Source organism: Natator depressus, chromosome 1 (assembly GCF_965152275.1).
Source record: "Natator depressus isolate rNatDep1 chromosome 1, rNatDep2.hap1, whole genome shotgun sequence".
Taxonomy (NCBI): Eukaryota; Metazoa; Chordata; order Testudines; family Cheloniidae; genus Natator; species Natator depressus.
In genome coordinates, this window is record NC_134234.1 from 284,084,901 (window position 1) to 284,109,298 (window position 24,398).

Here is a 24,398-nt window from a genome sequence, read left to right on the forward strand (position 1 = left end):
GGAGGCATGAATATGTAACCAGAAATAACACCACTGCTATGTGTGAGCTATCTGGGCCCCTATGAATATAAAAAGTAGAGCTTTTTATATTAATAGGGTAAGGAATGGTGTCCCTAGCCTCTGTTTGTCAGAGGGTGGAGATGGATGGCAGGAGAGAGCTCACTTGATCATTACCTGTTAGGTTCACTCCCTCTGGGGCACCTGGCATTGGCCACTGTCGGTAGACAGGATACTGGGCTGGATGGACCTTTGGTTTGACCCAGTATGGCCATTCTTATGTTCTTATGTAGAGCTGCTTTTGTGAATTTTTATGTATTCCATCAGAAATTTTAAATTTACCAGCCAGCCCTAATAAAACCTATAGTCTTACCATGGTTATTGTCTCTGAGCCACAAGGAGTGCCAAAGGAGAATTAGGGCAGAATTAATGAAGGATCCTTAAATTTCCCTGACTCGGTGGGGCATAGGAGCCACTGTGAATGCAGAAACAGAATGATAAAATGAGTCAAGGATGAAGGTGTTATTGCAGGGTATTGTTTTTGCTATTGCTGAGGGCCATTCTGACTTTGGCAGACGAGCATGCAAAGTCAAACAAGAAGTTCCCTGTGTTATAAAGGATTAAACTTCACAGAGAAGTGCACAGCTACTATACATCCTTTTGGAGACCATGCAGTGCTTATTGACTCTCACAGACTCATTCAGACTCTGAGACAAGAGCCAGTCACAAGACTGAGAGACTCTAGTCAGGCTAGATTACAGCCGCATTAGTTACGTGTTTATTTTCTAACTTATTTCTGGCTGTTAATTAAATAAATGTCTTCCTAAAACCTACATCAGTCTTCATGGAAATACCATAGTCCTTGTCCCAGTCAGAGCAGTGTTAATCTGGGAAGGACTAGCAGCTCATGGAGGATACTTTTTAGGGGACAACTAGTTTTAATAATAAGCCATTCCTCCGTAGAGGACTATGCAGCCAAAAAAGCCACAAAAATCAACTCAAAACTCTTAACTGATAAAGCTAGTTTTAAAATTTAAAATTAAAAAATAAATTTACATCTGGGTACAGTAATGACTATTTCAACATAATAGCAATGGGACCTTGCATGTTTTACTTGGAATTCAAAAAAAGTAAACAGTAAAATGTATTTGTATATTTGCTCATATCACTTTATCATAACTAGAGAAGACCGGCTTTTGCTAAAACAGATGAAAGCAGGAATGCCTCTATATTATTTTTCAAATCAGATTATCTAAACTAAGTACGTAGGAAAACGGTTGCACGATATTTTTATCTTGCTTGATAGCAAAAGCAACCATATCAGTGCTTTCATACAGCACTAGGTGTCAGTCATCGATGTTTCAAGTGTTGCCAACATCAAGCATTTGTGAGTTAGGCCCCCAAAATCATGAGGTTGTCTTAAAATCATGAGATTTTTTAAAATAATAAATTTGTGGTTCTTTTTATTTGCCTTCTGATTTTGAGCTTTTAGGGTTCACATTTTCAAGCTTTTCTCTGCAACCACAAAGGCTAGAAAGTTACTTCTACTTTTAATGAAAGCTGGGATTCTTATATAATCGCCGACTCCAGGGGCTGGCACTTTAAGTAAAATACCAAATTTTTTGAGACTCGTATTAAAATTGTGAGAACTGGCAGCACCGCAACACAATATTCTGGTGCAGGAGATGTGGAATTTTCAAGAGTGCAGCTGGTTGGAGAGTAGCAGGTGGAGGTGAGAGGCTATTTGTGGAAAAATCCACTTAGGGTATGTCTACACAGAGATAAAAAAACACGTGACTGGTCCAGTCAGCTGATTTGGGTTTGAGGGCTCAGACTCCAGGGCTGAAAACTTGCCGTGCAGACATTCAGGCTCAGCCTGGAGCCTGAGTTCTGGGACCCTGCGAGGGTGGAGGGTCCCAGAGCTTGGGCTCCAGCTTGAGCCCAAACATCTACACAGTGATTTTTAGCTCTTGCAGCCTGAGCCCCATGAGCCCAAGTCACCTGACCCAGGCCAGGCATGGCCATGTTGCAGGGCTTTTATCCCCTGGTAGCTGACCCTAGACTCTGGTTTCAGGACTTTCATTCTCAGTATGTTCACAAAATGCTGACTGTATGTGGGGTTAGCTATTATGACTACACTTGTGCAGTTTTTCCACTGACATCCCTTTCATCTGAAAATGACATGAGAGTTGGGAGTTCCTTCCTTTTTCTGGATTGTAGGTTTTTCACCACCACGGTTAAGAACATGAGAATGGCCATACTGGGTAAGACCAATGGTCTATCTAGCCCAGTATCCTGTCTTCCAACAATGGCTGGTGCCAGATGCTTCAGAGGGAATGAACAGAACAGGGCAATTTATCGAGTGATCCACCCACTGTTGTCCAGTCCCAGCTTCTAGTAGTCAGATGTTTAGGGACACTGAGAGCATGGGATTGCATCCATGACCATCTTGGCTAATAGCCACTGATGGACTTATACTCCATGAATTTACCTAATTCTTTTTTTAACCCAGTTATACTTTTGGCCTTTACACATCCCCTGGCAATGAGTTACACAGGCTGACTGTGTGTCGTGTGAAAGAGCACTTCCTTATGTTAGTTTTAGACCTGCTGCCTATTAATTTCATTGGGTGACTCCGATTCATGTGTTACGTGAAGTGGTAAAGAACACTTCCTTATTTACTTTCTGGGATGATGAGAACCCAGCTCTTCACAGTGGGCCACTAATGAGATACATCAGAATATTCCAAACTGTAGGAGGTCGGAGTGGGTGGAGGGCAGAGGCTGGCAGTAAACATCCATATCAACCCCATAAATGCTTTCCAATGTGTTTGCACAGAAGAACCCACTCAGCATAAATGGAAGCATGTTGGCTTTACCTCATTGCATCCATCAGTCTGGGGATGTCAGTCTTGGTCAATGAAATGCCAGGTAGTAGGCATCCAACTTAATCTTGCCTTTATGAGAGTGAGGCACACTGCAGAGGTGGCGAAAAAGGTCTGAGCCATCCAGCCTGTAAATGGCATGATGATCCTGGGTCAGTGTGCTTCACAGGACACATTACCCGTGCTCCATAAAAGAGCAGTATGAAGTCCCCACACCACTTCTCTCCACAGCATCATGTACACAGGGTAGCTGAAGGCCTAGCTACATTTCCAAACCAGAGTGGAGCCATGGAATGCCATCTATTGTAGTTTGTCAGCTGGGTCTCCACCCTGACTGACACACAAGGAAGCACAGAGACCTGCCCTGCTTCTGCACAGAAGAAAGGAGAAAAGAGCTCCCTACAGTCTCTTCCTCCCCGCCCTGGCCTACTAGGCAAAATCCATGCATAGAACAATAGCTATTCATGATAAAGGGTCTTGAACTCACTAAATTGTACACAGCATATTTTAGGGTATTTCTATATTCTCATTTGGTCAGCTGCAGAGCAACTAACACTTAACCTCCATTCCAACTTTGTATTTAAAATGATCAAGATTCTGTTTATCAAGGGATTTAGTGGTACACTGAAAATAAACCCTTTCCTTTCTGCTTGCTCTAAATCATTACAAAGTTCCTGGGAAATTTAGTGAGAAAGAAGCCAAATATTAATGTTACACATAACATAATTCTCCATTTTAGATGAGGCCTTGGATGCCTCTTGCAATCCAACTCCATTGGAGGTTGACTCATCATTGCTGTAATTTAAGGCCAGTCCAGCAATCGCAGGGAAATCTTAGCTAAGCTCCAACCGGAGACAGCTGAAGGGGAAAGTGATTCCTTGAGTTGCTTTCAATGACTTCTGGCCAGCACTTGCGAAGTGGCTCTGATAAGTTTTAAAGGGAGCCACATCCACCTCACCCGCAAGGGAGAGTTTCCACAAAGTGGGGCCTTTTAAAAGTGGGGGATGAATAAAAGAACAAAAGGATGGAAGGGATAATGGAATAGCTCTCAAAAAGTTCAGGCTTAGTATAAATGCCTACTCAGACCCAGGCTGCAGGCGCCCTGATTTTTGTTTAGTCTTTATTTATTTATTTGGGAAGTATTAACAGGTATACAAATCCTACCCATGTAAATATCAGAGATAGAACAACACTCATTAGAACAGTGAGCTTTTGTTTAAACAGATATTATACAGTAATACAGTCATCAGATCTTTCTGTTTAACAGGGTGTACCATATTACAGAATGAGCATCTTTCCAAGGACATCATTGGTGGAAATTGCTGTAAGGTGCTGCTTGAACGGATAAGTGTTAAACCTCTACTTTTGCATGAACGATCAGGTGACTTACAGGCAGGAAAGTGAAAAAAAATGCTTTAGATTGTTTTACGCCATTCCAAGTCACCTGAGCCAGACCTTGCCTGAGACTCCATTGCTAGAAATATTAGGTTATTATAATATCATTGGGTGGGACAGATTTTAAAGTTAGTGTTCTCTTGTAATATTCACACCAAGTAATTGCAGCTGGTATATGCACATCTAGTCTCAGCTGTAAAAGGTCACATAAAATGCTGCCAAAGACAAGGATGCAATTCAGGCCATCTCTTTTATCTGTGTCAATGTCAGGGCTCTGTCCTGGTGTTCTGGGACACAGCCTCCCCTGTGTTGCACTGTTGGTAAACACCAAGTCTCATCTCATCTACAGCAATATTTCATAAATTAACCAAGTGCATTTATTGAACGACTGATCTCCAATCTCTGTTCTTTGATCCACAAATAATTGTGGTAAATCCACAGATTTAGTAGAGAAAGACATAGTCACATCCTTGTAATAACCTGTGTACTCCGTGTCAGGTCTCTGGTCTGGGCTCTGAGGCGCAACCACAGTGTTGTGCTGTTTCATATACACAACAGAATTCCACATAGAATAAGGGCATTTTGTTCTTTCAATTTTTTGACCTTCAGTTTTTTGTCTTCTATCCCTGTTGGCACCTGACACACAGAGATTGCAGCATGAATGTACATGAATAGTCCTAGCTGGAAAGGGAGTGATTGGATATTCATAACAGCCTCCATGTCAGGGCTCTGTCCAGGACTGCACATGTCTGTAGTTAAGTCATTTTGTTTGTGTGATGCTACACTTGTGACATGTACCCCGAATTGTTGAGATGGGAAGCATATACTAGTGCTGCTACAGTCAGGGAGTTTCATAACTTAATTTATAAACCTTAGTTTGCATGTAGGATCCAGCCATTGTATCTTGTACTCCTGACACTGCAGAATCACAATTATCCATTCACAATGGTGGTAGCAGTTTACACCTATTTTGTATAGAGTAAGTAACCACCCAAGCCTGCAGGTACAGCAGAGCCCTACAGGCTGCTCTCCCTGTCTCATCTTGGTCCGTTGGGGCAGATGTGGCTGCTTAGGAAGAGACGGGGGTAGCTTACTTAATCAAGGGCTGTAGCTCACTCCAGCAATGATCCTGCAGGGCAGCTCAGAGTGCCAGGGTGCCAATCCAACCCTCCTCAGCCTGAATTTTACAAAGGTTGCAATGATCTCCTCCTCTGTAACCTCTGTGAAGCAAGCCCATATATGTGATGAGCTGGTTCTTCTTTTGACCCTGTCTCCCTTCTTTTTCCCTTATCCCGCCCGATCAGGATCCCTCCATTCTCTCCCTCACTGCACTACTGCCCACCTTGCTCCTTCACTAAGGTGAATGCTACCCTGCTTCTACTTGACACTGTTTCAGTTTCTTCACAAAACAGATTTTGCAATGAGCCTGATCCCTTTATACATGAACATCTGTCTAAAGAAAGCTTCATTCCCACAAATGGCCATGGAAAATTAGTGTGAGCCCAGCAAATCAAAGTTGAGCAGATTTCCCCACTGTGCCCCCCACTCTAAGCAGGAGTAAGGCCAGCCAGGAAAGTGCATAGCTCAGCACCTCTGAGGAGGATTGTGATTAGGTCCATGTCTCCTTAAACATGCCTATTCTCCACCCATGCCCAAAGGCTTTTATGCCGTACTAATTTTGTGCAAGCTAAAAGTCATACAGGGGGTGAGATTTAAGTACAACTCAGTGTCAAGGAATATGACCCAAGCTTAACCTCACTTGCACACAAGCACAGTCTCCACTTGCAGTTGTGCTGTAGCACAAACAAAGAATCTGCAGAGCCAAAGACTTAATAAAATATGTCCTCACATTGGCATAAGGATTTCATTTTCTATAGTCACTGAGGCTAGAGTGGAAAAAAGAAAATATCATGAAAACATTTCTGTCTTTAAAGAGAGGGCTATTTAAGTTACATAAAATATCACCTTGAAGCGAATGTCTTAAACTTTTCAGAATGCTGCAGAGTCCAACGTTAATCAAAGTGGTTACTTTAAAAGTACACCCACAAGTGACTTGACTGTCAAACTGACCCCTTAACCACATGATATGATTTCTTTGCTTTCTGATGGTTTGCAAGAATCTTATGTCTGAGCCACAGCACATACGCTTCGTAAGACTCCACTTCCCCAACCTGTACCAGAATTTCCTTTCCTGCTTGTTCCCAACCACAAACAAACCACTGAAACTTTTCAGGACACCATGTAAATTTTACCTTTAAATGGGACTGATGAGCCATCTGGAAAATTTCCAGTGCCAGGTTGAAAATGCTTTCGAGGGATCCCTCAACGGTGGCAGGGCTGGACACGTAACCGAGCATCATATTCTGTCACACGGGGGACCTAGTCATTTAAAGGAAACTTTAAACGCTAAAATCCCACAAACCATACCTATTAATAAAACCAATAAGCATCACATCCTATCTAACACCATCTCATCTTCTAAAACTTGTGAATAATGCGTAATTCTGATGATGAGATAAAAATATTCAACACCCAGGTATAAATATCACCAGCAAGACAGATGAAGTTCACTACTTGGCTTTCTTCTAATACCAGACCTGACGGTTAGAAGGTTAGCTCATTGCTTTGGGCCTGATAGCCATAAACAGAAACCACTTCAGCATTTTTACTTCAGTGTCTCCACAGCAATGACTCCTCAGATTTATCTCTTCATCCTTCTATCTATCAGCTCTTGTTTTGGATGTTTCTTTTGTCAATCAATTCTTCCTAAAATAGAAGAAGATATAGAAAAACTCAAAGCTGACTTTGTAAGTATAACCATCTAATAATTCATTCTTCTTCCTCTCTTACTGCTTATGCCTTAGACACCATTTGGACTTAAATATTACTGAAAGTTGGCGAGAGTTTGGTTTATGACAATCAATGTAACATGGGTAGGGTTGCTTTTGCAGTTAATTGTTTATTTGAATATAGTTTGATGCTAGACAATGTCTTTGTCTTTGTGCTATTCACCTTTGTCACCAAAACTAAGGCCCCTCCAAATGAACTAATTAAAGTAATGTAGTATTTTGAATCTATCTGAGGAAAATTGATATAACTGTTTATGCTTCATGGTGGGAACATTCTCCCAGTTCCCTTAGCAATCAGTTACATGGAACAATGAATAATGAAAAAATCCTGTAACAGTTAGGATGCAACCTCTTGGATTATCATTAGTTTTAGGATGATAAAGTTACATTTGCCAGAGATAGGGGATTAAGTAGTAGTGAGTAATGTAAACAGGAACAAGTGAAAATGACTGAGATGAAAGGAGATCCTTTGCTTTTGCAAATGCATCTGATGCTTTTTTTCTTGTTACATTGCTCAAAGGCGGCCCCTAGAGCTTATTCTTCAGTATTCTTTGAAATATTGCTACATTAATCCTGCTTTCATACACTGAGATTATGATGTTTGCAAGAACACTAAATCTGCAACATTAGCACTTTTCATAGAGATTATGTAAATATTATGTTAATTAATTTATGATCGCTTAGGAGTCAGTCAGATAACCTGTTGACTTCAGATGGGATTACTAATGGGAGTAAGAGCTGTAGGATGAGGTGTCATTAATTGGTTTTTTACATTTTAAATCCATTTCCTTAAATGAATGAAAGATGCAGAATGCTCTTGCAGCCAGAGCAAAGAACTGGGGCTTAGGATCACTGGCTTCCATTTCCAGCTCAGCCACTGATTTTGGTTGTTTATCTGTCGGTAGAATGAGTACAATAGTTACAGTAATAACCATAAAGGAATGTTGTTGGTTTGTTTAATCTTTGCCAAGTGTTCGATGATTAAATGCAATATTGATTTTATGTAATAAAATGATTGTGATTATATATTAGATTCCTATTACAGTATATGTGACTATGTAGGGCCAGATTCTGGGAGGTGCTGAGCACTTACTGTTTTCACTGAAGTCAAGACTTCAAGCCCACTGCAGGTACTCAGCACTTCTCAAAATTGACAGGTAGGCCCTGATCCAGCAAAGCACTTAAGCATGCAAATTATCCCATTGAAGTTGCTGTCATTACATTATTGATCAAAAAAAAAATGAAATGATTCACATTGTATTGTTAGGATTATGTTTTATCAGGACTAGTAAAAATAACTAAATTTCCCCTAGAAAAATATTTTTAAAGCTCTGTATTTTCTAACCCTGCAATCATTGAGATACAGCATACAGAACACCTGCTTTCCAGCTATGCAAAATACTCTCTAGTCCACAGTATCTTTGCATCCCTCACTCTGATAGTGGGATATCGGACTTGGCCCCAGTTTTTACAAACCTCTGATATTACAGGAGTTCTGACTCTCTGAAATGACAGTTTCCTTCTACTAGATCTGGGAAGGCTTACATGCACTACTTAAGTCACATTCAAAACCTTAACATGGGAATCATGTGAGCAGAGACGATACGTGTGTGTGGGGGGGGGTATATGGGGTCACGTGCCACCCCAGATTTGCTGCTTGGCGTATACTGAGCATGCTCACACGGACTGAGCATGCTCACTAACACTGCTGAAGCCAGCTGCCCTCACTTTGCTCCCCCACTATCGGCAGGCACGGGTCATCTCTACACGTGAGACTCATACTGAATGGGACCTTTGCACTGGGATCTTTACTGACACACAATTTTCACTAAGGTAAATGAATTCCCATTCCTTCACTAAAGTCAATGGGAGATTTTCCTAAGTACTGTGAAAGGAATGAATGAAGGGTTAGGCCCACTGATTTTGCACTGCTGGCCTTAAATGCCTCAAAAAACAAGATAAAACTAGATCAGATAATTCAAAGAACAATTTGCTGTGCCGATTAGTATTTATTTTTTAGTTGTTAATGTCAGCATCCACAAAGAGCACGTAGTAACATACACACTGTAAGTAGCTAGTCGCTTATCAGATGAACTGCAGGCGGAAAAGGTATAGGTAAGTCAACTCATGACATTTGTTGTGCAATTAACAGAACACCAATGGGACTTGACCATTTAGTGATTGTAGTTGTATAATTCCTCCAACATGAAGGACTTATAACAGCTGGAAATCCTTAAAGCAAATAATTCTCGTATGTATTTCACTATTACTCCCATCCATTTCAATGGAGGGTCCTGTTTATTTTTCAAATACATTTTTAAATCTTGGTGTCTACTAAGTCATTTCTATGTTCCATTGCAGAATTCAAGTCAGCCAGATGTAGCTGATGGCGGATCTATTTTCACAGAAAGACTGAAAAGTTGGACAGAGGTAAGCTTACATCCTTAGAACCAGATTTTGAGCAGCGGTGCAGCTGCTTTGCATTGCGCTACTTGTGCAAAGTGGTTCTCAACCCGAAGTAACTGGCCACAGGAGAATCACCTCAGTGTCTGGGATCCCTTAGTAGCTTAGAACTGACATAGTGGCTCCTATGACATTCTGCTGCCTTCTCTGCTAGTGATGGGGACATGCCTGGGGAAAAAAGGGTGTAGCCAGGGAGCTCCTATGTACCATTGATCCCTAGGCTGCTGTAATGGCTCCTTGGGATTGCTGGCAGCTGGCACAAGTTACAACAGCCCTCAGGATACTTTAGTTTATGCCAGGCGCTCAGCTCAAGTCCTAGCCAACCCAGAATCAAGGCTTAAGGTCATCTTTGCATTCCCCTGTCCCGAGTACTCTTTGATCACAGCAGAGGGCCTTCATTTTGATTTTCTACATTTCGCTGTTGATGGAAGTTCATTAAACGCTTTTATTTGCTGTATTTCTAACAGACAACTGAAAAAAAAATCATACTCAGCCAGATCATTTCCATGTACTTGAAAATGTTTGAAAATATTGTCCCGGATACGAGTAAATTGCACGTCGAGAACATACACAATGCCCTGTATACGCTGAGCAACAGCCTAACTGAAAGCTTCAAAAAAGTAAATGACCTAATGGAGTTGGCAAGACTTCCGGTAAGGATATTTCTTTTTTTCCTTTTGTTTTATGAAGGCAAAATCTAGAATTCATTCCCCTTTTGCGGCAACAGAGCCTCAGCTTCTTGACTTTCAGGACAAAGTCTAAGGCCCCTTTACTCTGTTAGGCTTTTGTCTAAGTGTTTTTCACTGTGAGGGAAGACAATCTAGTCATATCCTGCAAGGCAATTTTTTAGTTGATGTTGTTTAATTGTGGTTTTTAAAAATTATGTAAGTGAGCTCACGTAGTAGGCCAACTGATGCATTTTAACATTTGAAACATTTTAATCTAATAATTAATGAATGAAAATAGAGTCAATGAGAGTAACAGACAACCTTAACCTTACGTCAGATTATTACATAGTTAACAGCCATTTGTCTCCTAAACTGGGTTGAGGAAGTAGTAATCAGTTCCTAGTCAGACCTCAAGCAGGATTAAAAGACAGCCCCCAAAAGTGACATTCTGAATCAGATTCTACTGTTAATACCAGTTTAACTCCAGTGATTTCAATTACAGCCATTAGCATATGGCCCTGCTTTAATAATTTGTCCTCCAATACCACCGTAACTCAAATGTTATAATAATATATCATAAAAACAAGAAGTTCGGTGGCATCTTAAAGACTAACAGATTTATTTGGGCATAAGCTTTCGTGGGTAAAAAACCCACTTCTTCAGATGCATTGGACTCCTTGTTGTTTTTGTGGATACAGACTAACACGGCTACCCCCTGATATTTGATAATATATCATGATGAGCCACACAGTAACTCAGTTGTATACAATGCTGTTGACTTGTACCATGTCATAAAGTAGCTTAGAAATTGGACAACAAAATTCATTAGAAGATTGCTCTTCCTTATCTGAACTGGTCGATGGATTGATGGGTTATTGCTATTCTTCATCAATGTGTTACTTTGCCCTATCATGTAATGCCCCATACAACATCTTAGACCATGGGTTCTCAAACTTCATTGCACTGTGACCCCCCTTCTGACAACAAAAATTACTACACAACTCCAGGAGGGGGGGCTGAAGCCTGAGCCCCGCCATCCCAGGTGGTGGGGGGAAGGAGGGAGGGGAAAGCCAAAGTCCGAGCCCTGCTGCCCCGGGCGGGGGCCAAAGCCCAAGGGCTTCAGACTCAGGGTGAGGGGCCTGTAACCTGAGCCCCATCACCCAGGGCCAAAGCCAAAGCCTGAGGCCCCAGCAAGTCTAATGCCAGCCATGGCGAACCCATTAAAACAGGGTCGTGACCCACTTTGGGGTCCCAACCCAGCTTTAGAACTGCTGGCCTAGACCATAGCACATGCTAATTAACGTACAGTACCTTTTGGAATGACTATTTTTTTTGTCCTTTGAACCAGATGAATGATTTGAAAATCCAACGCAAAGCTGTTAATGAACTTTTCCCCACCTTACAAAAACTACTACTGGACCATCCAACTACTCACGTAAAGAGAAAAAGGAGCCAAAGTCAGAAAAGGAAATGTAGATGTTGAAAGGCTTAGTTATACCTTTTATTATTCCGTTTTTATATAAATCTATTTATTAATATTTAACTATTTTTCAATCAATATTTATAATGAAATCCATTTTGTAGAAACACCAACAAACTATTTATAATTCCTACTGCTGCACAAGAAATGAATATGTGTAGAATTCCTGTTTATCTTTTACACGTTTATTAACTGGATAATACCGAGCTGTGCAACATTTACCTGATATTCCCTGTGAACTGCATATAAACATACCATGTAGACCCAATACTGTACTTAACTGACTTTCTGGTACTATCTTGATAGCTAAAATTAATACGGTTATGGCTGATCATTTATTTAATGGTGCTGGAAAGAGGGCACTGAATCAGAAAAGCATCTCAGAAAAGCAATGAAGAATGTGCTTAAAGTTAAGCAGATACTGAAGTCCCACTCAAATCTATGAGATTTAAGTACATGCTTAAAGATGAGCATATGCTGAAATGCTTTCCTGAACTGGGGCCTTGATGACTGATAGATGCTAACTATTTTTTTAAATCCTGAAATTGTCAGAAAGATAAGGCAACTAAACATTGCCAGCTGTCTAACAGGAACCGTGACTATATATGGTACATGTATTATGTCTGAATTTTGATCCACTGAGTTTTTTAATGTTTCATCTCTGTATTAGAGAATTTAAAAGGTGCCAGATATATTTATTATATAATAAGTAGCATACAAGTACTTTATCTCAGGTGAATATACAAATAGTTGCACTACAATATTATTTAAGACTTTGATTTCACTAAAATGAAAAATAATCCCCTTATTATTTCTATATTTAATAACAAAAATGTTTGAATAAAAGTATAATTTTACATTTATTCATCCTGTGTGATGCTTCTTTGTGAAAGGTTCCCATCTTGGGAGTGGTACCATTGTTCCATATGATCCCAAGTTATGCAGTTAGACTGATATATGACAAATACATTTTATTTCACCTAGTGTCATAAGTTTAGTACAAATACTGACAACTTTGTTGTGCTAAAGAAGTATTATCACAGGGTAACTTAGGGCCTGACTTTTCAGAGTACGCAAAGCTCCCACTAAAAGCTGGGCACAAAAAGGTAGTTGTTTCATGGAGGAATTTGATAGTTTGAAATTTATTTGGTTCTGTTCCAATTGATACCAAACCCACAACATTTCAAAATTTGCCATGAAAAGGAACAGGCAGCCTGGAAAACATGCATAGTAAACAGCAAGCATTCCCAGTACCATTGCAAGGTAATAAGTTAATTCAGAACTTCACCTTTGCCATTATTTTTGTAGTGTAACAAACCTAGGGCTAGATAGTGATTGGCCCTAGAAAAGATGCAAAGGGTTGTGTGGCGCATGCAAAGATCTCCAACCAATTCCCCACTGCTTTCACCAGGCAAGAGACTGTGACAGTCACAGTCCTTATGATTTGGGAAGCTTAGAGACTGTTTTGCCTTGTGCCTTTGGGAGAAAGCACATTGTCTCAAAGGAACAAGGGAGGAAGTAGAGTCATGACCTTGGTCATCCACAGTGGCACAGGGACAAGCAAGCTGCACCACCATAAAGGATGATGCAGCCTGTGTAATCCCCCCATACAGCAGTGAGCTACAGGGGGGACTATGCTTTCCTGGGCACATACTCTTTTAGAGCTCTCCTTTCTTCCTTGCCTGTCACTCCACTCTTCAAATATCTCTACTGCATCCCTTTTTTCCACTCTACCAAGCTCGAGGTTCTGATCCTCACCGTCAAGGCTCTTCATAACTCTGTCCCTCCATACCTATTTGCTTTGGTCTTTCTTTCCATCACCCTTTTCTCCTCCTCAATGATGCCAGCCTGGCTTGCTTGTTTATCCACTTCTCCCACAGCTGTTTCCGAACTTAGCTCCGCACTGTCCCCCATGCATCAGATGACCTCCCTGAGCTAGTCCACAAAGCCACTATCCTTCAGATCCCTGCACAAGGCCCACTTCTACCATGATGCCTGCCAGAAATCAGCCAACCAATGAAGGCTAAACTGAGACACCTTAAACAGGGTTGAGCCATTATGCTCTGATAATCAGGCCTCTTTAAGGGGTCTTGAGTTGTGTGCCCAAAATCATTGGTCATTTTTCAAAATGTAGGCAGTTGTCACTTGTCTGAAATTAGAATTTAAGCTCTTCAGGACGATGTCATTCTAAGTGTTTATACAGCATCTAGCACAAAGGGCCCAATCCTAGGCATGACATTGTAAATTCTAATAGTAGCATATTAATTCATTGGGAAGTAATGCTATACACTCAAGTTTCAGGATCTTTTTTATGCTATAACCTTCTGTGGGTTTTTTTGTGTTTTTTTAAGGAACAAGGGAGTAAGCTGCTACAGTTGGATTTGTTTCCCCAGGAGCAGGTTTTTTCATTAACGAATCCCCCATAAAATGATACATCATACTCAGAATGAGAGAGAGAGAGAGAAAGAGAGAGAGAGAGATTGCAATTGCAATGTATTGTGTATGTTAAATACATACACAGGGTTCTCAGGGCTAGAGTCCAAGTACTGGAGAAAACCTCCAGAGCTATTTTAATGAAAATCACTTGTAATGCACACATATGTGTCTGTGATGAGTACAATCAAGAACAGCTGTTTCCTCCAAAACTGGTTCAAGTCTCCAGGTTTACTGAGTCACTTTGTTGTGACTATAAACCAAAGGGCATGAATTTCAGAGCTGTGGCATATGCATGATTCCAGCTGCAGTCAGTGAGAGTAGCATTGATTGGAAAAATTCCATTTTTTTTTTGTTTCACGGAGCCAGTTCAATTTCAATGAAGGTCCAACAGAACCCAGGAATGCTTATAAACCTGCTTAGTTAGCTCCACAGCAGCCTGCCTGACAAGCTGGTGAGAAACCAAGAACACAGAAGCCCAGGGAACTCAGACTTACAGTTCCTCATTACCCTAGGCTTTCCAGGGGTCACAGCTCTGGGACAGGCCCCCATACAGACTGCCTCAGAGCAGGGGACCCCAGGGCTTCCATTGTCTGTGGCTTTGGGGCAGCCAGACAGGAGGACTGCTCTGGAGCTGGGGCATGCTGCCTGTTCTGATAATTATACCATCCTCAGGCAGTGTCATAATTTGTCCCCGAGACTGAGATATGTCTTTAAGACAACAAATTTTGACTTGTCATTGAGGAAAGAAAATAACATTCCTCAAGAAGTGAGTCAGTAACAGTAATATCTTTAAAAGTAAAACACACCTCTTAGTTTTTCCCTCTCACTTTTCTAGTGCATCCCGTCTGTCTCATTGAGATTAGAAGCTCTTCAGGACGGGGTTTATCTGACCATTTAATTAACAAGTAAATAATACTTGGCAATATTTTGAATACAGTGAACCCTGCATTAAAGACCCCTGACAGACTGTAAGGTTCTAGGACTCTGTAGGACAGAGATACAGGGCTCTTTTATGGATTCACTCAGATGTCAGGTGCTGGGAACCTACAAAAAGATAGGGGAGCTATATCTGCTCACTCACCAGATCAAGTGACTCTTATCACCTCTAGCCTAGGAACAGAAGAAGGACGTAGCCTCACTCTCTGAAGAGGGAATTAAGGGGCAGGGATAAAGGTGCCCAACAGGAAGAAACCTCAGGAACAAGCCCAGCTCAGGAGAAAATGTATATTGAAGCATTAGTCCTTTAAACTAGAAATAAAAGCAACACCCTGGAAAATGGGTGTGGATGCTAACATAGCGTGAGCGTGCTGCACTGAGAGAGCAGTCTGCGAATCCTGGCCATTCACAGATCACTTACCTCAGAAAACCCTTGGGTGCAAGTGACCATTTGGTCCAAAATAACTTTGAGTTTAAAAAGAGACAAAATTATTGATTGCAAGGTTTAAAATGTTATTTCCCTTTCATTATCCCAAAAGTAGAAGCCTACACCTAAGGTTTTCTTCATTAGAGAGTGCAAGTAATTTAATTATGTTTCTGTTTCATCGTTACTTAGAATAAACAACAGTCATCAACCTAATCCATATATATATATATATATATAAAATATGCAGGCAGAATAAATTCCAGACTAGTAATATATATACTTGAGGTTTTAATAAGGCCAATTTCATAAAACTGAAAACAATTATGAAACAAATAAGCTGAGAGGAAGAATTTAATTAGAAAATATGAATGATAATTAGGAATCACTTAAGAACACCTTAGTAGATTCCTGAAAAACCACAAACCCACAACTGAGGAAGAAGGCTACACTGGTTAAAAAGCTGACCTGGTTTAGAGGGGAAGTGAAGGCAGCTATAGATAATAATATATAACAAATGGAAGAAAGGGGAATTTGATAGTAACAAACATAAATCAGAAGTTAGGAATTCTAGAACATTGATATGGAAGGCAAAAGGGACACAGGGAGAAACCTATGCCCAGCAGAGTTAAAGGAAATAAAGAATTTTTAAAATATAAGAGGAACAAAAAGAATCCTGACAATCGTACTGGTCCCTTACTATATGGAAATGGTAGAATTAACAATAATAATACAGAAAAGGCAGAAGTGTTCAATAAATAAATCTGTTCTGTATCTGAGGAAATAATATGGTTAATGGTAAATGTAAACATCTAGAAATAAAGAATGTAGACCATACTTACAGGATGAGGGAAAAAGATTTGGGGATCATGGTGGATAATCAGCTGAACATGAGTTCCCAGTGTGATACTGTGGCCAAAAGAGCTAATGTGATACTGGGATGCACAAACAGGGGAATCTTGAGTCAGAGCAGAGAGGTTTTACCTCTATATTTGGATCTGGTTCAACTGCTGCTGGAATACTATATCGAATTCTGGTGCCCACAATTCAAGAAGGATGCTGATAAATTGTAGAGGGGTCAGAAAAGAGCTACAAGAAGGAGTAAAGGATTGGAAAACATGCCTTACAGGGATAGATTCAGAGGGTATGTCCACGCTGCAATTAAACACCCGCAGCTTGCCCATGTCAGCTGACTCAGACTCATGGGGCTTGGGCTGTAGGGCTGTAAAACCGCAGTGCAGATATTTGGCCTCGGGCTGAAGCCCAGGCTGTGGGATCCTCCCCTGTCGCGGGGTCCCAGAGCTCGAGCTCCAGCCTGAGCCCAAATGAGCTACATATAAATAAAAGTCAAAAGATGTTATCTAAATATGTGAAATTTAAGGGTAGAGGTTCACGAAACATTAAAGAAATGACAAATACTGTCCAGGACAATCAAGGGAGCTTCCATATGACTTCCACAGCAGTATGATTCTTCTCTCCTAATCTCAGCAGATCTCTCTCTCTCTCTCTTTCTCAGGACCAAAGGGGAGCAAAATCAAAAATTTGCCCAAGCTAAATCTGTCTGGCTCTCCTACAATGTCCTTTTCCTCCACTACCTTGGGAACAGTCTCTTGTATTATTTCTGGTTCAGCACGGGTCAGGAGTAAACAAAGAAAAAAGTACCAGTGAAGGTGCCTATTAGAAGCAGCTGCTCGTGTGATCTCTGATTAGACGTAAATCCTGAGGCTGCTCCTGCTTGCTGGTAGGAACATGAGACCATTTGTCCCTGCCCCTTCTCCAGCTCCAGCCACCTCCTTTCTCCTCTTGCTGGGGATATTGATTTCCACTCACACCAGCAAACTCTTCCTGAGAAGAAGCAGAGTGTGATTACTACAGCCCTGTCTATCTAAGAAACGTGGCAAAGAAAGTAAGTACAGTGATTTCTTTATGTGTGCCAATTTTTTATGTGTGCTTTTCATAGTTTCCTTCCCATCATGTGCAGTATTTATGCTATGCTATTACAAATGACTGCAGCTGACCTTTGTCAGTACTTAAAAGGGGTAGGGGGTGTTGCAAGAGTTACAGACCTGGCAAAAAGAATGAAAAATAGAGCTAGTTCACTGAGGGGTGCACTCTAAGCATTGTTTTATCAAAGCTGCTCCGAGATTATGGCAGACCGTCCCCCTCCTTTTTCTGATCACTTTAAGCCTAGTTGTTAATATACTAGAGGGATTTTTGTTCTCTTTTCAGATAAATACTACCACTGAGGATCGTATCCTGATTTATCATGAATATTTTAAAAAATGGAAGGTAAGCTCATGGATACTGCTTTATTGCAGATGCACAGACAGACACGCACACCATGTGTCAAGTCCTAAGGTCCTTTCTCAGGCAAAACTCCCATTGACTTTAAAGAGTTCCGAATGAGGGTCAGCCTTTCCACCTTCCGTTCCAGGTAAAAGGTGCACTTCTTTGACCTGGCCATTTCCAACACAGAGCACTGTGAATGTTTAATAAAAACAAACCCTACCAAAGCACAACACTACACTACAGACACAATTTTCCACCTGTAGAGAGGCTAAAGGGAGAACAAACCCATCCATGACAGATGTTAGTCACATTACTGAAAGCAGTGCTGGAAGGTGCTCAGATAATACAGTGAGGAGGGGGGTACAAGAACTTACACGGAGTAGAATAGCCCAGTGCTATGAGGTATAGAGCGCCTTCAGCTCCCATTGTCTACAGCAGGTATTGGGGCACATCCTCAGTATCTCATAGGATCATGTTCTAAGAACTTCAGACTTTGGCTCTACTTTTATATGCACACACACATAAGCACAGTATACATATATATAGCACAAGCGGCAAAGAGTCCTGTGGCACCTTAGAGACTAACAGACGTATTGGAGCATAAGCTTTCATGGGTGAATACTTATATAGCACAAAAAGAAAAGGAGTACTTGCGGCACCTTAGAGATTAACAAACAAATAAATTTGTTAGTCTCTAAGGTGCCACAAGTACTCCTTTTCTTTTTGCGAAGACAGACTAACACGGCTGCTACTCTGAAACCTGTCATTATATAGCACATGCATTTTAAACATGTAATTTGTAATCAATAGTGGCAGTGGGGAAATCAACTTTATTTGTAGGTAGCTGCGGGGTGATCTCGCCTGAGAAAGTTCTATTTATCCTTAGGTAGATACTCCTAGTGACTTCAAAGGGCGTTAAGGGCACCCTGTACCTCTCGGGAATTGTTCATCACCTCACAGGATTGGGGCCTATATTTATAAAATCAGATGTAGCAGGACTTTGTACTTACACGTGTCAATAAAGAAAAGTTTTCATAAAGTATAGATTAGCTCTCACATAGGCACACACTCTTTGCTCCAAAGGCAATTATATCTCAGAAGTAAGTCATCCTAGAAGACATAATTTTACATTATCCACATTATTTTACATTATTAACTTCACCAAAGGTAGGGAAATTCCTTCCCAGCCACCTATTTTATATCTCACTTCAGGTCAAACACTGGATACTACCCAGACTGACAGACCTCATGAAATTCAGCATAGGGCATACACTCTGTCCATTTGACCACCTGCCTTAATAATGAGAGTTACAGTAAGGCTGCAGAGATTGTAGTATCCTTGGATATTCTGTATTTTATTAATTTATATTGCTATCAGAATGTCCATTTTGTTTTTATGTAACAGGACATGTTTTAAAGATAAAATGTTTTCACATTAATTTTAAATTAATGTGAGCACCTGAAATGAAGATGCTTCCTTCCTACTTGCTCCACACTTACACAGATAAAGATAATGCCGTTCAATTCAGTGGTGCAATGGCAATGATTAATATGTGCATGAGTTGAAAATTTAGCCAGGTTATTGTAGTACCCATACCTCACTCTTACATTTAGAATGAAGGTTGCGTCATTTTTAGGCTGTATTTCTTTACAACAAAAACACTACAAAGTAAGTATGCACTAAACCCATGCAAACCCCACTAAAAGTACTGGGTGAGTTAAGGCAGCATTCACACTCAACATAATACCACTCTCCAAGCACTAGTCCACTGCTATCCCATAACACCCTGCCACAGCAGCACACTAATGCCCTCCTTTAAACGTCTACTTTCAATACAAAAATATTATGATATCAAAGAACTTAAAATCACACTCTCATGGTATCAGGAGAAGGGAGGGAGTTCAGATTGTACAAAGGGAATTTCTTTACTGGTTTTGGATGTCTTAACTATAGTGTCTCTGGGTTTTCTCCTTCTCCTTCTTCAAAATTCCAGTTTGTTTACAGTGTTATTTAGTGATTCTTCTGCAAGGATTTTTATTCCGAACAGAACCATCCCTTTTCTAACTCAAGCAGAAAGCCTGCCTTTTGAAGAAGATATTTAACTACTATAGCTCAGATATGAAAAAAACTTGGTTTCAACAAAAGTTCAGAAAACAGAAATTTCAAGGTTCATACATCATCTGCAGTGGCTTTGTAGCTCTTGTATACATTGTATAAGTTAAATATCAGTGCTACCTAACAAAGTCATTTTCCAAAACTATTTTTGATTAAAACCTACCGTTTAACAGTATACAATGATGTTAAAAAGGAAACAAATAATCCAGGAATGACTAGTGAACAAGGGATAATGTAAATCCTCAATAGGCAAATACTATGCGTGAATTAAACTTTCAACATTTGAATAAAAGACCATTTTGCATCTGAAAAAATGTCCAAAGACAAATAGAATCATAGATTCTATTTCATAGAATCATAGAATATCAGGGTTAGAAGGGACCTCAGGAGGTCATCTAGTCCAAACCCGTGCTCAAAGCAGGACCAATCCCCAACTAAATCATCCCAGCCACGGCTTTGTCAAGCCTGACCTTAAAACCCTCAAAGGAAGGAGATTCCACCACCACCCTAGGTAACGCATTCCAGTGCTTCACCACCCTCCTAGTGAAAAAGTTTTTCCTAATATCCAACCTAAACCTCCCCCACTGCAACTTGAGACCATTACTCCTTGTTTTGTCATCTGGTACCACTGAGAACAGTCTAGATCCATCCTCTTTGGAACCCCCTTTCAGGTAGTTGAAAGCAGCTATCAAATCCCCCCTCATTCTTCTCTTCTGCAGACTAAACAATCCCAGTTCCCTCAGCCTCTCCTCATAAGTCATGTGTTCCAGTCCCCTAATCATTTTTGTTGCCCTCCGCTGGACTCTCTCCAATTTTTCCACATCCTTCTTATAGTGTGGGGCCCAAAACTGGACACAGTACTCCAGATGAGGCCTCACCAATGTCGAATAGAGGGGAACGATCACGTCCCTCGATCTGCTGGCAATGCCCCTACTTATACATCCCAAAATGCCATTGGCCTTCTTGGCAACAAGGACACACTGTTGACTCATATCCAGCTTCTCGTCCACTGTAACCCCTAGGTCCTTTTCTGTAGAACTGCTGCCTAGCCATTCGGTCCCTAGTCTATAGCAGTGCATGGGATTCTTCTGTCCTAAGTGCAGGACTCTGCACTTGTCCTTGTTGAACCTCATCAGATTTCTTTTGGCCCAATTCTCTAATTTGTCTAGGTCCCTCTGTATCCTATCCCTACCCTCCAGCATATTTACCACTCCTCCCAGTTTAGTGTCATCTGCAAACTTGCTGAGGGTGCAGTCCACGTCATCCTCCAGATCATAAATGAAGATATTGAACAAAACCGGCCCCAGGACTGAGCCTTGGGGCATGCCGCTTGATACCGGCTGCCAACGAGACATGGAGCTTTGATCAGTACCCATTGAGCCCAATGATCTAGCCAGCTTTCTATCCACCTTATAGTCCATTCATCCTGCCCATACTTCTTTAACTTGCTGGCAAGAATACTGTGGGAGACCATATCAAAAGCTTTGCTAGTCAAGGAATAAAACGTTCACTGCTTTTCCCTCATCCACAGAGCCAGTTATCTCATCATAGAAGGCAATTAGATTAGTCAGGCATGACTTGCCCTTGGTGAATCCATGCTGACTGTTCCTGATCACTTTCCTCTCCTCTAAGTGCTTCAGAATTGATTCCTTGAGGACCTGCTCCATGATTTTTCCAGGGACTGAGGTGAGGCTGACTGGCCTGCAGTTCCCCAGATCCTCCTTCTTCCCTTTTTTAAAGATGGGCACTACATTAGCCTTTTTCCAATCTTCCAGGACCTCCCCCAGGAGCCATGAGTTTTCAAAGATAATGGCCAATGGCTCTGCGATCACATCCGCCAACTCCTTTAGCACCCTTGGATGCAGCGCATCTGGCTCCATGGACTTGTGCTCGTCCAGCTTTTCTAAATAGTCCCAAACCACTTCTTTCTCCACAGAGGGCTGGTCACCTCCTCCCCATGCTGTGCTGCCCAGTACAGTAGTCTGGGAGCTGACCTTGTTTGTGAAGACAGAGGCAAAAAAAGCATTGAGTACATTAGCTTTTTCCACATCCTCTGTCACTAGGTTTTTTTCCACATCCTCTGTCACCTCATTCAGTAAAGGGCCCACACTTTCCTTGACTTTCTTCTTGTTGCTAACATACCTGAAGAAACCCTTCTTGTTATTCTTAACATCTCTTGCTAGCTGCAACTCCAAGTGTGATTCGGCCTTCCTGATTTCACTCCTGCATCCCTGAGCAATATTTGTATACTCCTCCCTGGTCATTTGTTCCATCTTCCACTTCTTGTAAGCTTCTTTTTTGTGTTTAAGATCAGTGAGGATTTCACTGTTAAGCCAAGCTGGTCGCCTGCCATATTTACTATTCTTTCTACACATCGGGATGGTTTGTTCCTGTAACCTCAATAAGGATTCTTTAAAATACAGCCAGCTCTCCTGGACTCCTTTCCCCCTTATGTTATTCTCCCAGGGGATCCTGCCCATCAATTCCCGGAGGGAATCAAAGTCTGCTTTTCTGAAGTCCAGGGTCCGTATTCTGCTGCTCTCCTTTCTTCCTTGTGTCAGGATCCTGAACTCGACCATCTCATGGTCACTGCTTCCCAGGTTCCCATCCACTTTTGCTTCCCCTACTAATTCTTTCCGGTTTGTGAGCAGCAGGTCAAGAAGAGCTCTGCCCTTAGTTGGTTCCTCCAGCACTTGCACCAGGAAATTGTCCCCTACACTTTCCAAAAACTTCCTGGATTGTCTGTGCACCGCTGTATTGCTCTCCCAGCAGATATCAGGGTGATTGAAGTCTTCCATGAGAACCACGGCCTGCGATCTAGTAACCTCCGTTAGTTGCCGGAAGAAAGCCTCATCTACCTTATCCCCCTGGTCTGGTGGTCTATAGCAGACTCCCACCACGACATTACCCTTATTGCTCACACTTCTAAACTTAATCCAGAGACTCTCAGGTTTTTCTGCAGTTTCATACCGGAGCTCTGAGCAGTCATACTGCTCTCTTACATACAATGACAGATTTCAGAGTAACAGTCGTGTTAGTCTGTATTCGCAAAAAGAAAAGGAGTACTTGTGGCACCTTAGAGACTAACCAATTTATTTGAGCATAAGCTTTTGTGAGCTACAGCTCACTTCATCCGATGCATACTGTGGAAAATACAGAAGATGTTTGTTTTTATACACACAAATCATGAAAAAATGGGTGTTTATCACTACAAAAGGTTTTCTCTCCCCTCACCCCACTCTCCTGCTGGTAATAGCTTATGTAAAGTGATCACTCTCCTTACAATGTGTATGATAATCAAGGTGGGCCATTTCCAGCACAAATCCAGGTTTTCTCCCCCATCCCCCCGCCCCCAAAACAAACCCACTCTCCTGCTGGTAATAGCTTATCTAAAGTGATCACTCTCCTTACAATGTGTATGATAATCAAGGTGGGCCATTTCCAACACAAATCCAGGTTCCCCCCTTCCCCCCACACACAAACCCACTCTCCTGTTGGTAATAGCTTATCTAAAGTAATCACTCTCCTTACAATGTGTATGATAATCAAGGTGGGCCATTTCCAGCACAAGAATGTCTGAGGAAGGGGGGCGGGGGGGCATCCGATGAAGTGAGCTGTAGCTCACAAAAGCTTATGCTCAGATAAACTGGTTAGTCTCTAAGGTGCCACAAGTACTCCTTTTCGTCTTACATACAATGCAACTCCCCCACCTTTTCTGCCCTGCCTGTCCTTCCTGAACAGTTTATATCCACCCATGACAGTACTCCAGTCATGTGAGTTATCCCACCAAGTCTCTGTTATTCCAATCACATCATAATTCCTTGACTGTGCCAGGACTTCCAGTTCTCCCTGCTTGTTTTCCAGGCTTCTTGCATTTGTGTATAGGCACTTAAGATAACTCGCAGATTGTCCCGCTTTCCAGTATGAGGCAGGAGCCCTCCCCTCTTGCGTTCTCCTGCTCGTGCTTCCTCCCGGTATCCCACTTCCCCACTTACCTCAGGGCTTTGGTCTCCTTCCCCCTGTGAACCTAGTTTAAAGCTCTCCTCACTAGGTTAGCCAGCCTGCGTGCGAAGATGCTCTTCCCTCTCTTCGTTCAGTGGAGCCCGACTCTGCCTAGCACTCCTCCTTCTTGGAACACCATCCCATGGTCAAAGAATCCAAATACTTTAATAGGTCCTGTTGACAGGATCCATTTCATACATAAGAAGCGCAGTCATTCTTTTTTTCTACTTTGGTGCCGGTTAAGCTGCAGGGGCAATCCAGTGTTCAGTTCTGGCATCAAATTTTTTAAAAATAGAGGCAAATTGAGGAGGTTTTTTTTTTTTAAGAACAACAAATATGACAAAGGGTTCACGAAAGAAGACCTGTGAGGAAAGATGAAGAGAACAGAGCATGTTCCATTTAGATAACTGCTACTAAGAAGAGACATATCTGGTTATAACTGGATTTCCCAAATGCTTT

General features: G+C 41.5%; 1 protein-coding gene across 1 annotated transcript; it reads left to right on the forward strand.

The window, feature by feature from the left end:
• Positions 1-6,963: 6,963 nt before the first annotated feature.
• On the forward strand, positions 6,964-11,739 carry IFNG (interferon gamma). The gene is made up of 4 exons (XM_074951642.1): positions 6,964-7,083; positions 9,487-9,555; positions 10,056-10,241; positions 11,605-11,739. The coding sequence occupies exons 1-4, from the start codon at positions 6,964-6,966 to the stop codon at positions 11,737-11,739; spliced, it is 510 nt and encodes a 169-aa protein (XP_074807743.1).
• Positions 11,740-24,398: the final 12,659 nt, after the last annotated feature.